The 15,000-nt window shown below is 44.4% G+C and overlaps 2 protein-coding genes across 3 annotated transcripts in view; one reads left to right on the forward strand and one right to left on the reverse strand.

Moving 5' to 3' along the window:
• LOC130234419 (leucine-rich repeat-containing protein 63-like) overlaps positions 1-6,638 on the forward strand; it is a 7,805-nt gene extending 1,167 nt beyond the window's left edge. The window contains exons 2-6 of the mRNA XM_056464618.1: positions 3,623-3,721; positions 3,823-3,959; positions 4,106-4,189; positions 4,379-4,618; positions 5,489-6,638. Of these exons, the coding sequence (XP_056320593.1) occupies positions 3,623-3,721; positions 3,823-3,959; positions 4,106-4,189; positions 4,379-4,618; positions 5,489-5,675 (747 nt within the window). The 3' untranslated portion in view covers positions 5,676-6,638. The remainder of the gene's footprint in view (positions 1-3,622; positions 3,722-3,822; positions 3,960-4,105; positions 4,190-4,378; positions 4,619-5,488) is intronic.
• Positions 6,639-6,842: 204 nt separating this feature from the next.
• The window catches only part of LOC130234418 (serine/threonine-protein kinase Nek5), a 14,757-nt gene continuing 6,599 nt past the window's right edge, over positions 6,843-15,000 (reverse strand). Inside the window, exons 9-20 of one of the 2 annotated variants that reach the window (XM_056464617.1) lie at positions 12,795-12,870; positions 12,579-12,682; positions 10,618-10,772; positions 10,430-10,508; positions 10,218-10,313; positions 9,799-9,879; positions 9,606-9,659; positions 9,443-9,508; positions 9,151-9,361; positions 8,611-8,715; positions 7,398-7,485; positions 6,843-7,278 (exon numbers count right to left, since the gene is read on the reverse strand). In XM_056464617.1, coding sequence (XP_056320592.1) covers positions 7,098-7,278; positions 7,398-7,485; positions 8,611-8,715; positions 9,151-9,361; positions 9,443-9,508; positions 9,606-9,659; positions 9,799-9,879; positions 10,218-10,313; positions 10,430-10,508; positions 10,618-10,772; positions 12,579-12,682; positions 12,795-12,870 — 1,296 coding nt within the window. In that variant the 3' untranslated portion in view covers positions 6,843-7,097. Of the gene's footprint in view, positions 7,279-7,397; positions 7,486-8,610; positions 8,716-9,150; positions 9,362-9,442; positions 9,509-9,605; positions 9,660-9,798; positions 9,880-10,217; positions 10,314-10,429; positions 10,509-10,617; positions 10,776-12,578; positions 12,683-12,794; positions 12,871-15,000 lie in introns of both variants that reach the window. The other variant, XM_056464616.1, reaches the window with a different exon arrangement.

Below are 15,000 nucleotides of genomic sequence, written 5' to 3' on the forward strand. Positions count from 1 at the left end.
TTATTATAATCAATACTGTTCTGAAAGAGACATTCAATAAGTGAAATATTAATAAATCTAAATTGACCCAAACGTGTTATTCCATACTAAAGGCTGATTGGGCCGCATCACGAACCTCCGCTGACTGCACGTGCACCTCCATATACAGACGAGGCTTTTATGCTTCAGATATTCTTAAAAATGTCAGGGGGCGGTCAAAACAAACCCAAAGTAGAGTCAGACGGATAAACAGAGAAGTAGGATGTTTTGAACTACGTCACATCATTAATGTTCTTCAAGATATTTCAATAATTATTTTTTCAATTTCAATTTTAAAGACTTTTAATCAAACTTTGTTGCATCACTTGCTTTTGTCTGTATCTTGGACAGTTCTACGTACTGAAGTTCATTAACATATTAATGACAACAAAGCATGGGTTGCTCTACAACTAGATATTTTTATTATGGCAAGAAAAAATATATAATTATATATATATATACGTACCAAAAACTTCAAACAAAATGTTACATTATGGTTATGGAAAATGCAGAGAACACAGAAACACTAAAATGAAGATGTTGTCAATGTCTAAACAAAAGTAAATAACGTCTGAAGCTTTTCCACCTGTCCATTAACAGCTGTTATATCTATCTACATACAAAGCATTGCTCCAAAATAAAAGTCTTTTTTAAAGCCATTCTACAATTCACACATTAATCAATCAGACTGGTGTTAATGGTGATAATGCGCAGCAGTATTGGACCATTATTGCCTTCTCAGCTACTTATATGGACACAAACTGAGCACACATTAATGTGACCACCATAATGTTGGAGCTCCATATGAAGCAGGCATCGTTCTTCACCAGCCAACAGGGGACCAACAGCTTCCTGAACAAATTCACTGTTATATGGTCATTTCCACACAGGGTAATCTTTATAATGTTTGGAAATGATATTTCAAGCTGACCTGCTACAGAAAATTATAGAAATATGTATATAATAATGTGTGTGTGTGTGTTCATTTCAAGTCTAAAATACAGTAGTCAACATCTGAAATGGGTCCTAAAGCTATTGATTAACACCTATACTTTTACGATCCGCTTCAAATGTTGATTTCTGTATTAGCAGGTAAAACTATATTATTGAGCATTTAAGGTTACTATTAGAATAATTAATCATTAATAAATGTTCAAAGTGTTAGAGTTTAGAATGTAAATAAAGGCAGATTGTGTTCCAGCAGTCTGTGTGTCTATGCAGTCCATGAAGCTCCCCTGTAGGATTGGTAGGCGTGACCCAGAGCTTCAGGTCCCCACTTGGCATGTGTGTGTTTTTAATTATTAAACACTTATTTTAGTTATATTATGAAAAAAGTCCTTAAAAGTCAATTTAGTTTCATTAAAATGAGCAGAAAACCTGGTCCCCTCTTGGCCAGTATAGACCGACAGTCCCCTTATAGTAACATAGATGTGTGTGTGTGTGTGTGTGTGTGTGTAAATGTGTGCATATGTGTGTGTTTGAGGATTTTTGATTGTGTGTGTGTGTGCGTTTGAGTGTTTCTGTGTGTGTGTGCGTATGTATGGATGTGTTTTTGTGAGTGTGTGTGTGTGCATGTGTGTGTGTTTGTGAGTGTGTGCGTATGTGTTTGAGTGAGTGTTCGCAAGTGTGTGTGTGTGTGTGTGTGTGTGTATGTGTGAGTTTGTGTGTGTGAGCATGTGTGTGTGTGTATGCGTGTGTATGAGTGTTGCTGAAGCAGCTGTTCAGTGCAGTAACACACAACCTTGTGTGTGTTTGTGTTGTGTGTTCTTCCATGTGTGTGTTTCTTTGTGTGTGTGTCTGTTTCTCTGTGTGTGTATGCATGTCTATATGTGTGTGCGTGTGTGTGTGTTGCTCAGTGCACTAACAAACCTAACTCTGTGTTTCTTTGTGTGTGTGTGTGTGTGTGTGTGTGTGTGCGTGTGCGTGTGTGTGTGTGTGTGCGTGTTGACACTGCTTCAGCACAGCAGAGTGTCTGCAGATGAGCTTCTGCTTGGACACAAAGAGTGTTTCTGTCTTTAGGAAACGAAACACACCAACTGAAAGAGGAAGACGAGGATGAGCACTTCCCTTTGCCTCATGTATTTTAGCGTGCAGTTTAAGGAAGTGTGTGTGTGTGTGTGTGTGTGTGTGTGTGTGTGTGTGTGTAAAGAGCTGCAGCTTCAGCTCACTGTTGATTTCACTGCACAACTGTTACATTAAACACCTCTAATATTGACCATACATGACTATACACTCACAGCTGCTGCGGTCTGTGTGTGAGTCTGCAGTGTGTGTGTGTTTGCAGTGTGTCTGCAGTGTTTTTACAACGTGTGTCTAGAGTGTGTGTGTTTACAGTGTATGTTTTAACAGTGTGTGTTTACAGTGTGTTTACAGTGTGTGTTTAGAGTGTGTCTGCAGTATTTTTACAGTGTGTGTCTAGAGTGTGTGTGTTTACAGTGTATGTTTTTACAGTGTGTGTTTACAGTGTGTTTACAGTGTGTGTTTAGAGTGTGTCTGCAGTGTTTTTGCAGTGTGTGTCTAGAGTGTGTGTGTTTACAGTGTGTGTTTAGAGTGTGTCTGCAGTGTTTTTACAGTGTGTGTCTAGAGTGTGTGTGTTTACAGTGTGTTTACAGTGTGTGTTTAGAGTGTGTCTGCAGTGTTTTTGCAGTGTGTGTCTAGAGTGTGTATTTGCAGTGTGTTTAGTGTGTCTACAGTGTGTGTTTACAGTGTGTGTTTAGGGTCTAGGGTGCGTGTCAGCAGTGTGTGTGAGTAGTTTTTTCAGTGTGTCTCTGCAGTGTGTTTACAGTTTGTCTGCAGTGTGTGTGTGCAGTGTGTCTGCAGTGTGTTTTTACAGTGTGTCTGCAGTTTGTGTGTCTACAGTGTTTTTCAGTGTGTGTTTGCAGTGTGTCTGCAGTGTGTTTATAGTTTGTCTGCAGTGTGTGTGTGCAGTGTGTCTGCTGTGTGTTTTTACAGTGTGTCTGCAGTTTGTGTGTCTACAGTGTTTTTCAGTGTGTGTTTGCAGTGTGTCTGCAGTGTGTTTATAGTTTGTCTGCAGTGTGTGTTTAGGGTCTAGGGTGTGTGTGAGTCTAGTTTTTTTTCAGAGTGTGTCTGCAGTGTGTTTACAGTGTGTGTGTGTCTCTGCAGTGTGTGTTTAGGGTTTAGGGTGTGTGTCAGTGTGTTTACAGTGTGTGTGTGTCTCTGCAGTGTGTTTACAGTGTGTGTGTCTCTGCAGTGTGTTTACAGTGTGTCTGCAGTGTGTGTTTAGGGTTTAGGGTGTGTGTCAGTGTGTTTACAGTGTGTGTGTGTCTCTGCAGTGTGTTTACAGTGTGTCTGCAGTGTGTGTTTAGGGTTTAGGGTGTGTGTCAATGTGTCTACAGTTTTTCTGTAGTGTGTGATCACACTGTGTGTGTGTCTACAGTGTTTTTCAGTGTGTGTTTACAGCGTGTGTGTCTGCAGTGTGTATCTGCAGTTTGTCTGCTGTGTGTGTGTTTACAGAGCATGTCAGCTTTATAAACAGTGTGTGTTATAGTGTGTGTTTATTGTGTGTGTGCTTTATAAACAGTGTGTGTTATTGTGTGTGTTTATTGTGTGTGTGCTTTATAAACAGTGTGTGTTTCCTCCTCAGGCTCATTTCGTGTCTGATCTCCCAGACGTGTCGTGTGTGTGTGAGCGTCTGCAGCAACTGAACCTCTCCTTCAACCTCTTCACACACGTCCCTCAGCAGGTGCAGCACACACACACACACACACACACCCACAGTCCTGTCATCTGCTCATCTGTGTGTGTCATCCTGTCATCTGTGTGTGGTGTGTGTGTGTGTGTCAGGTGTGGGAACTGAAGCAGCTGAAGGTGCTGAAGATGAGGAGTAACCCACTGGAGGAGCTTCCAGCAAACATCAGCAGACTGAAGAACCTACACACACTGGTGCTGTCCTTCTGCAAGATCACACAGCTGCCTGCAGAGTGAGACACACACACACACACACACACACACACACAGCTCTCTGTCCAGTGAGACTGCTGTACACAATTTTATACTGCACAATAATAGTTCTGTCTGATTGTGTGTGTGTGTTCTGTTGTGTGTGTGTGTGTGTGTGTGTGTGTAGGCTGTTCTCTCTGCCGTGTCTGCAGTATCTGGATGTCTCCTATAACCTCCTCAGATCCCTCAGCAGTGACATCGGGACCCTGCGGTCAGCTCTGCACTACAGTTATTCAGCATCAGTGTTAAAACGGTCTATTATTAGGGTGCACGTGTGTGTGTGTGTGTGTGTGTGTGTGTGTGTGTTTATGTCTGTCTGTGTGTATGTGTTTATATGTGTTTCTGTTTGTCTCTCACTGTGTGTGTGTGTGTGTGTGCGTGTGTGTGTGTGTGTGTTCAGGAGTCTGCGGTCTCTGAATGTGGAGGGGAATCAGCTGGTGTGTGTCCCTGCCGCTCTGCTGAGTGTGTGTGTGTCGGAGCTGCGTCTGTCTGGGAATTACACACACGCGTTACTGTGGAGCGAGAACAGCCGCAACTCCCCTCAGACACTGCTGCACACCGCTGCACACACACTCGCACGCACACTCGCAGCGCACGGACAAACACACCTGCCGCCCGCTGCTCAGACCATCCTGCAGAGGTAAATCTCACACACACACACACGCACACACGCACACACACACACACACACACACACACACACACACACACACACACACATCTGCCACCCACTGCTCAAACCATCCTGCAGAAGTAAATAACACACACACACACAAACACACACACACACATATACACACACACACGCAACGTGCATACACACACACCTGCCGCCCGCTGCCCAGACCATCCTGTAAAAGTAAATCATACACACACACACCACTGCACTCTCACACACACACGCTCACATATACACACACAGCTGCACACAAACACCTGCCGCTCCGCTGCCCAGACACACTCTGTGCTGCCCACTCACATCTCTGCAGACACAGTCGCACACACATACCTGCCACCATCTTGCAGAGGTAAATCACACACACACACACACGCACACACACACACACACACTTGCAGTGCACAGACACACACACCTGCCACCCACCGCTCAAACCATCCTGCACAGACACATGCGCGGACACACACACTCAAAAACACACTGATACATGCATACATACACACACTCTCGTGCACACACACACACACACACTCATAAATACACTGATAAGTACATACACACTCGTAAACACATACACACACATCTGCCACCCACAACTCAGACCATCCTGCACAAACACACACACACACGCACACACACACACACACACACGCACACACGCACACACCGATGTAGAAGATCATTATTAGAGCATGATGATGAAGCAGAACTGAGCATCATGAACACACACTGGAGAAGAGCTAAGCCCTGTGCGTGTGTGTGTGTGTGTGCGTGTGTGTGTGTGTGTGTGTGTGTGTGTGTGTGTGCGTGTGTGTGTTTGTGTTTCCTCAGCGCTGGAGTGTGTGAGGCGTGTTCGGGCCCCATGTTTGGCCCCGGTCTGCAGCTCCTCGTCCCCGTCTGCAGTGTGTTTGGGCTGCAGGTGCTGCCCGTCATGTTCAGGTGCTGCTCACCTGTGTGTGTCAGAACATTCCGGAGACACACACACACACACCAGCGGAACACCACAGAAGAAGATTAAAAACATAAATACATCAGTGTCCACACACACACACACACACACACACACACACACACACACACACACACACACACACACACACACACACACACACACACCAGCACTGGATTCCTCACACTCTTTTATTTGTACACTTCACCAGCGGGACGTTTCTCATGGTCATGTATTGATTATTCTCCATGGTGTGATCAGTAGTCTCCAGGATAGTGCTGATCTGTATTGATCTTGTAAGCGAGGGCTGATCATCATCATCATCATCATCATCATCATCATCATCATCACAGTGGCGTCCGGAGCGCTAATATTCTCTGAAAGCCAATCAGAATGCAGAGTTTTCTCCATCATCAGCTGGATAATCCTCCTGACCTGGCTCCTCTGTGTGCAGCTGTGCTGTGATCTTCACACTGTCCACCATTTCCACAGACCTGTAGCGCCATCATCAAAGTTCTCCTGCCTGCTGTGATCGGGCCTTAACGCCACATCCTTCATCAGACCGGAGCAGGAGCTGCACGTCTACTTTAAAGGGTTCAAATGAGTCTCCATCATCTCCATCAATCCCCTGAGAGCTTCCTTCATCTTCAGACACACAGATGAGGATATTTCAGATGAAGTCCTGGAGCTCTTCATCCTCCAGAGACAGCGAGGGTCCCGAGACCCTCACACTGCAGAAAACACCCAAAACAGTCCACGTGTGTCTTCAGTGTTCAGCTGTGATCATATGAAGCTCCAACAACACACTGACCGTGTTCACACATACCCAGAGGGTCCGCAGGGTCTTACAAAGGCTTACAACTACAAACACACTACACTTTAGGCCTTCAAAAGTCTAATATTGAGTGAATATTGATGCAGGATTTGATCTGAAACATCCTCGTGTGTGTGTGTGTGTGTGTGTGTGTGTGTGTGTGTGTGTGTGTGTGTGTCTGTCTGTGTGTGTGTGTTCGTGTGTGTGTGTGTGTGTGTGTGTGTGTGTGTGTGCGTGTGTGTGTGTGTGTGTGTGTGTGAAGATGAACGAAGTGACATAAGGAAGATGGTGGTCATTTCTGTGTGAACGAACCCTTTAAACTGGAGCTGAAGTTGGGACAATTCTAAGGGCCCACACACTTTTGGGGCCCTCAAAGTTACTATTAGGGGCCCCAACACCACCCTCCCACCCCCACCCTGCTATTCAGTTCCATGCACAAGACCTTTAGTCATAGGGCCTGCTGCACCCCTGCCTTTAAATGAGGATCTCCACATGACTGATGTGGAGGAGGAACACTGTGTGTGTTTGTGCTGTCGATGAACGCTTCAGTCCTTCATTTCCAGTGTTGTACAGCGCTGAACACATAATAAATAAAGATAAAGAGAAGCACAACACCTCTGCGTCCGTCTCAGTGTGTTCTGGAGGAACCCTGGTTTAGATGCTGGTGTTCAGTGTCTTCAGTCTGCTGTGTTTCTCTGAGACTCGTCCTCAGGCCGCTCGCTCTCCACATTATCCACAACACTGTCCTCGGGCACGTCCTGTGTGTCGCCGTGCTCCTGCATCTCCTGTGTGGTCAGCAGGTTCCTCATGGAGTCACAGATCTGCTGCCAGAGCTCATCATCTGAGTCCTCGAAGATCCTGACACACACACACACACACACACACACCAGAGAGAGTGAGAGAGTGTGTGTGTGTGTGTGTAAGAGATAAGTGTGAGAGTTAGTGTCAGTGTTTATGTGTGTGTGTGTGTGACTCACGTGTCTTCATCATCTGATGGAGGCTGCAGGCGCTCTTCATCCTCCTCCACTTCTCCACCTTCCTCTTCATCTGATGACAGCAGTGTATCTGGGTGAACACACACACACACAAACACACACATGTAATCAGGCACCCTAGGCAAGATTTGAGGTGGCGCTAGGTCACAACACAGTAAACTCCACTGCGAGTGTACACACACTCATAAGAAACTACATAGCTTTGACTTTGATTGGTTTATTTAATTAAAGCAGCTGCACATGCACTGCTCCCCATGCTTTCCCGTCAATACTCTACACTTTCCTATCCATTAAAGGTGAAAACTCCCCTATATATATATAAATAAATAAATAAACCTGCAGGACGGACATGTTTACATGTTATTAAGTGTATTTGTCTGTTTAAACACACATCTGAATCCCTAAAGTATCCCAAGCTTTCACTCCTCTTTACATGGCGTGTGCAGAAGCTGATCTGGGATCAGTTTATCATACAGAGCGCGTCCGTCAGTCAGCATACACACACTGATTCAGCGGTGGCGATGATCGACGCTCAGCTTTAATGGAAAGTAAGTGAATGCAGACGTTTATATTCAGTTGACCATGCTTTCAGCTCAAAATAAAGCGAATTCTCCAACAGCTCTGACAGTGATATCACACCTGAGATCAGCTCTGTGGTGATGGTACTTTCATATTTCATAGACAGATTAAACATACAGGGGGAATAGGGGAACATACTTGAACAGGATGAGAGCGGGCAAAAACAGGAGGGTTGACAGGTATGTGTCATGCTAAGTGTTAATGGCGTTATTAAGGCGTTAATCACTGCTGGATGCAGCAAAATAATCATCTTTATCCTAACATTACCTCTGTCTTTGACACATTTTTCTGCTCTTCTTTTCTTTGTTGCCATGGACATGTTGAGCTTGTTGACCCATCAAAAAAACGACCACCGTGTAGCAGGTAAAGTCTAATTATTCATCTTAGACGAGTAGGCTATATTATTATTATTAATACTACTACTACTTAGTAGGCTTTGCTATGCAGCTAAATTAATGTGGGCTTATTCTTTACTGGAGTCAACACCAGCTAGTTTGAGGAATAGTGGAACTCTGGCGCCCCCTGGATGTACGGTGCCCTTAGCATTTGCCTATACAGCCTATGCCACGGGCCGGCCCTGCATGTCATTGAACACCTGCTGTGTGTGTGTGTGTACCTGTGCTGCAGTCAGTGAGCTCCGCTTGAGCGAGTGCATTCAGGAGTGTGTGCGGCAGTCTGTGTGTCCAGTGTTTTCTGTTTCCTCCTTCCTGCTCTTCTGAAACTGCAGTCAGTCAGATTTACACACACACACACACACACACACACACACACACACACACACACACACACACACCAGCTCTACAGTAATACACAGGAAACTTCCAGAATGGGTGAACATGATGAATATGACACACACACACACACACACACACACACACACACACACACTGTAAACGAGCAGAGAGTCTGTGTTGCGCTCAGCTGAGTGTGTTTCCAGAACCTTCAGTGTGTCTTCCTCAGTGCTGGAATGATCATCTCTACATACATCTGACATACCACCAAACATGACACACATAATACACACACGCCAAATAAAATCAGCCTGAAGCATGTGTGTGTGTGTGAGAGAGACACAGATTGTTTAAGTGTGTGTATGTGTATGTTTATTTCTGTGTATGTATGTGTGTCTGCAAGTTTGTGTGTGTGTGTGTATCACCTGTCAGTGATGTGTCAGTGGTGCTGTCAGTCATGTTCATGTTCTCCAGAGCGTTCAGTAAAGTCTCTGCAGCGCCACGACCCCATTGGCCCCTCTTCATCCCTGGCTCCTCCTCTTCCTCCTCCTCTTCCTGTCTGTCCAGAGCACCGTGTGGTGGAATCTGAAGCTTTTCTGCCTGTGCAAACGTCAGTGTGTCGTTCAGGGGCTCATCCTGCGACACACACACACACACACACAGGTGAGAGAGGCTCAGTGTGGGCTCAGTGTGTGTTCATGAGCAGCACCTGTTCACCTCTGACTCCTCGTTCTCCTCCGTCTTCTTCTCCTCCATCAGCTTGATCTCAAACATGATTCCTCTCTGAAACACACACACACACATCCAGCAGAGTGTTGCTCAGGTGTCAGTGTGTGTGTGTGTGTGTGTAGAGAGTGTGTGTGGAGTCTGGTGTTTTTACCTGCTGCTGTTTCCTGTGTGTGTGTCCGTCTGTTCCTGCTGCCTCAGGGGTCTCCTGAAATCAACATCACATCTTCATCACCACCTTCATCATTATCATCCTCCTCTCCATCAGATGATCCAATCAGACCGGTGTTGCTGCATCTTTTATAATGGACTGAACTTCCTGTTCTCCTAAAAATCACTGCACGTACCTCAACATCTGGCCTCATCCTCATCTGTCTGACATCATGATGATACTGCTGTCTGATGAGCTGGAGCTGCTGCAGGTACTCCTGCACACACACACACACACACACACACACACACACACACACACACACACACACACACACACACACACACACACACACACACAGACAGCTGTAGTGATGTTTGTAGTGTACAGAGTGTATATTCTCTCCTCTCCCCCTAAACTCAACCCTCACAGCACACACTCTGCACTTTCACATCTCCACAGTCCTTCATTCTGCCTGATTTATCAGCTCTTCCTCATGAGGAACACACACATGAACACACAAGCTCAACATTTACTGATCTTGCTACTGGTGGGCCATTTGGTGTTCATTATGCTGTAAATACCAGAACCACACACACACAGACTGTCACTGACCTCCTGCTGCTTTCTCTGAGATGCTCTCTTCCCATGATGCTCTGGGCTGTTGACCTGCTGACACCCTTTAGCATCTGCTGTGGACGGCCTGAGACCCTGAACATGACAACAGCGTATACAGCAGCGTATACATCAGCACATTTTATATATATATATATATATATATATATATATATATAGGTGTGTGTGTGTGTGTGTGGAGTGAGTCTCACCAGCTGTTTCTGAGCTCTGAGTTTATACTGATGTGCTTCCCGTCTCCTCTGCAGATACTCGTCTCTCGCCGCCGCCACACTGAACACAACACACATGTGTTTTTGTGAGTTGTGGGGTCATTCCACAGATTTCCATTGTTCTGTACTGTACAGACTGGGTATTCTGTTTCAGTGGTTTATGATCTCACAGTCTGAAGGGCTCCAGAGCTGCGGGTCTATGCTGATCCTGATGCTGATCCTGATCCTCATGTTGATCCTGATCTGGTTCTTTCTGCAGCTCTGCTGGACTCCTACATCTGTGCTCAACACCAGCTCTGAACACAGCAGGACTCTGAGCCTTCACCTGCTGACACACACGCACGCACACACGCACACATACAGACCCTGCTTATCATCAACTCTGTTATCGTCAACTCTGTTATCGTCAACTCTGTTATCGTCAACTGTTATCGTCAACGTGTTACCGTCAACTGTGTTATCGTCAACGTGTTACCGTCAACTCTGTTACCGTCGACTCTGTTACCATCAACTGTTACCGTCAACTCTGTTATCATCAACTCTGTTATCGTCAACTCTGTTATCGTCAACTCTGTTATCGTCAACTCTGTTATCGTCAACTCTGTTACCGTCAACTGTGTTATCGTCAACTCTGTTATCATCAACTCTGTTATCATCAACTCTGTTACCATCAACTCTGTTATCGTCAGCTCTGTTACCGTCAACTGTTATTGTCAACTCTGTTAACGTCGACTCTGTTACCGTCAACTCTGTTATCATCAACTCTGTTATCGTCAGCTCTGTTATCATCAACTCTGTTACCATCAACTCTGTTATCGTCAGCTCTGTTATCATCAACTCTGTTACCATCAACTCTGTTATCGTCAGCTCTGTTACCGTCAACTGTTATTGTCAACTCTGTTAACGTCGACTCTGTTACCGTCAACTCTGTTATCATCAACTCTGTTATCGTCAGCTCTGTTATCATCAACTCTGTTATCATCAACTCTGTTATCGTCAGCTCTGTTACCGTCAACTGTGTTATCGTCAACTGTGTTATCGTCAACTGTGTTATCGTCAACTGTGTTACCGTCAACTGTGTTATCGTCAACTGTGTTATCGTCAACTCTGTTATCATCAACTCTGTTATCGTCAACTCTGTTATCGTCAACTCTGTTATCGTCAACTCTGTTATCCTCAACTCTGTTACCGTCTCTAAAACTCCAACACATGCACAGAAGACAGCATGAGCATTTAGAGCAAATACACTGATGTAGATATGATCCCTCTTGCTTTGAGCGCTGACAGGTGAGGTCTTACACCACTATGATTGGTTATTCTTCACCTGCTCAACAGAAAGGGCTGCGATCTGCTTTAGAAATGAAAGCGCTGTTCACTGATGGCAGGAAGAACAGCTGCAGTTACAGTCTGTATGCGCATAATATGCGGTTATCACAGGTGATCTGTAATAGACACAGTGGAGAAAACTCACACCTCAGGCACACTAGTGTCTGGATCCACAAGTATTGCTTTAACAGCCGAGAGGAGAGGAAAAGTTACCTCACAAACAGCCCAGCGGGTCAAATGTCCAAAGTGAGAGAGAGAGAGAGAGAGTTTTACAGCATTTCTCCATAGTGAAATAGCAGCTCGTGTGCTTCATTGTAGTAAGAGCGTTATTTACTCGCCCTCGTCTCCTTCACCATAGTATCCTACTGCAACATCGTGCATAGGAGATAAATGACGTCAGTACGTGATAACCGGTTATGATCTCTTACTGAATAATTTTGACACCCCTAGTAACGAGTAACGATGAAGCTCATCATAAATCTATCAGAGTAAAAGTATTAAACTCATGGACAATATGTACTGAAGTAAAAGTGGAAGAAGGAGAAGAAAACAATCCTCCAGTAGAGTACAGATACTGCCCTTTAGTACTGAAGTACAGGAGTGAAGTAGTTCTACTGCGTTACTATACATCTCTGCATTTAAGCATGTCACATTATTTTACATTAATAATAGATTCAGTTTACTGTAAATTATACCTTTGTTGTATATCATTCCAGTTTAGGGAAAGTAAAATTCTTGAAATGTAGCGGCAGTTTTACAGTGAGTCTATTGTGTGTATCTCGTCTGCAGCTCATCTTCATCTCACCTGCAGTTTTGCTGTCGGCCGTCTCTGATTGGCTCTCTGCACGGGTCTGATGACAGCAGGTTTTACAGCAGGTTTACAGCGCACTGGATCTCTGGATACCTGATCTGCTGGAAAACACCTTCATTAGATTAACCACCACAGAGGTACAGATCAACCACCTCACAGATTATACTTTATTTACTGTACGCTGTAGTCCTCACACACATACACACACACCTGTGTTTTTGGAGGCTTTGTGTGCTGCTGGTGTGTGTCTGTGAAGAACTGTGTGACTGAACTCTTCCTCCAACAACTGAAAGCATGAAAACACAGTCTCAGATCACTTTTAATATTATGATATGAGCTCATTTCAATAATTTCAATCCGTAGGTACACACTGCTGTTTATGACCCTGTTTTGAAGCATATATATAAATGTATTTATATATAAAGTAAGGGATAATGTACATCCAGCCGGTGGTTATTACAGAATAAAGGACAACAGGTTTATCAGCACTGTTGTGTATGACTGAAGGGTTTATTCCACAAAACTACAATATTAGACACAAAATATTGATCTAAGCTGTAATAGATTTCCAAATTTTTAATAAAAATATTCTAGTAAAAAGAACGCAGCTACACTAACCTACATATTAGTTTTTAAATCACAAGATGGTGCCAAACAGTAGAGAAAATCAGAGGGACAGATAATAATTACTTACTAACTCACAGGGACATTTATATCAAAGTTGATAATTAGCCGCACCATGTTGGTATTTCGTAACATCTCATTTTTACGAGGTGGGTCGTTAGCCCAATACTCAACCACAACATAGAGGACCAGGACATACACTCATACACTACGGACAATTTAGCTTACCCAATTCACCTACAGCACATGTGTTTAGACTTGTGGAGGAAACCAGAGCACCCGGAGGAAACCCACGCCAACACGGGGAGAACATGCAAACTCCACACAGAAATGCCAACTGACCCAGCTGGGACTCGAACCAGCAACCTTCTTGCTGTGAGGTTACAGCGCTACCCACTGCGCCGCCATGACAGATAATATATACATGAATACATTAAGTTATGGTAAGTATATTCAGATGATTGGTAATACCCGGATGAGCCTGTGTTATTGGTTTAATCAGTTGTTATCTGAGGTTGATACACATGTCTGGAATACTGGATTCTGATTAGTCAGTCTAGACATTCAAAGGTCTGTAATAATGCTCAGGTTAGTGTATACTCCATCAGCTGAGTAATGCTCATGTTAGTGTATACTCCATCAGCTGAGTAATGCTCAGGTTAGTGTATACTCCATCAGCTGAGTAATGCTCAGGTTAGTGTATACTCCATCAGCTGAGTAATGCTCATGTTAGTGTATACTCCATCAGCTGAGTAATGCTCAGGTTAGTGTATACTCCATCAGCTGAGTAAAGCTCAGGTTAGTGTATACTCCATCAGCTGAGTAACGCTCAGGTTAGTGTATACTCCATCAGCTGAGTAATGATCAGGTTAGTGTATACTCCATCAGCTGAGTAATGCTCAGGTTAGTGTGTACTCCATCAGCTGAGTAATGCTCAGGTTAGTGTATACTCCATCAGCTGAGTAACGCTCAGGTTAGTGTATACTCCATCAACTGAGTAATGCTCAGGTTAGTGTATACTCCATCAGCTGAGTAACGCTCAGGTTAGTGTATACTCCATCAGCTGAGTAATGCTCAGGTTAGTGTATACTCCATCAGCTGAGTAATGCTCAGGTTAGTGTGTACTCCATCAGCTGAGTAAAGCTCAGGTTAGTGTATACTCCATCAGCTGAGTAAAGCTCAGGTTAGTGTATACTCCATCAGCTGAGTAATGATCAGGTTAGTGTATACTCCATCAGCTGAGTAATGATCAGGTTAGTGTATACTCCATCAGCTGAGTAATGCTCAGGTTAGTGTGTACTCCATCAGCTGAGTAATGCTCAGGTTAGTGTATACTCCATCAGCTGAGTAACGCTCAGGTTAGTGTATACTCCATCAACTGAGTAATGCTCAGGTTAGTGTATACTCCATCAGCTGAGTAACGCTCAGGTTAGTGTATACTCCATCAGCTGAGTAATGCTCAGGTTAGTGTATACTCCATCAGCTGAGTAATGCTCAGGTTAGTGTGTACTCCATCAGCTGAGTAATGCTCAGGTTAGTGTATACTCCATCAGCTGAGTAATGCTCAGGTTAGTGTGTACTCCATCAGCTGAGTAATGCTCAGGTTAGTGTATACTCCATCAGCTGAGTAACGCTCAGGTTAGTGTATACTCCATCAGCTGAGTAACGCTCAGGTTAGTGTATACTCCATCAGCTGAGTAACGCTCAGGTTAGTGTATACTCCATCAGCTGAGTAATGCTCAGGTTAGTGTATACTCCATCAGCTGAGTAATGCTCAGGTTAGTGTATACTC

The sequence above is a fragment of the Danio aesculapii genome, chromosome 9 (assembly GCF_903798145.1).
Source record: "Danio aesculapii chromosome 9, fDanAes4.1, whole genome shotgun sequence".
Classification (NCBI taxonomy): Eukaryota; Metazoa; Chordata; class Actinopteri; order Cypriniformes; family Danionidae; genus Danio; species Danio aesculapii.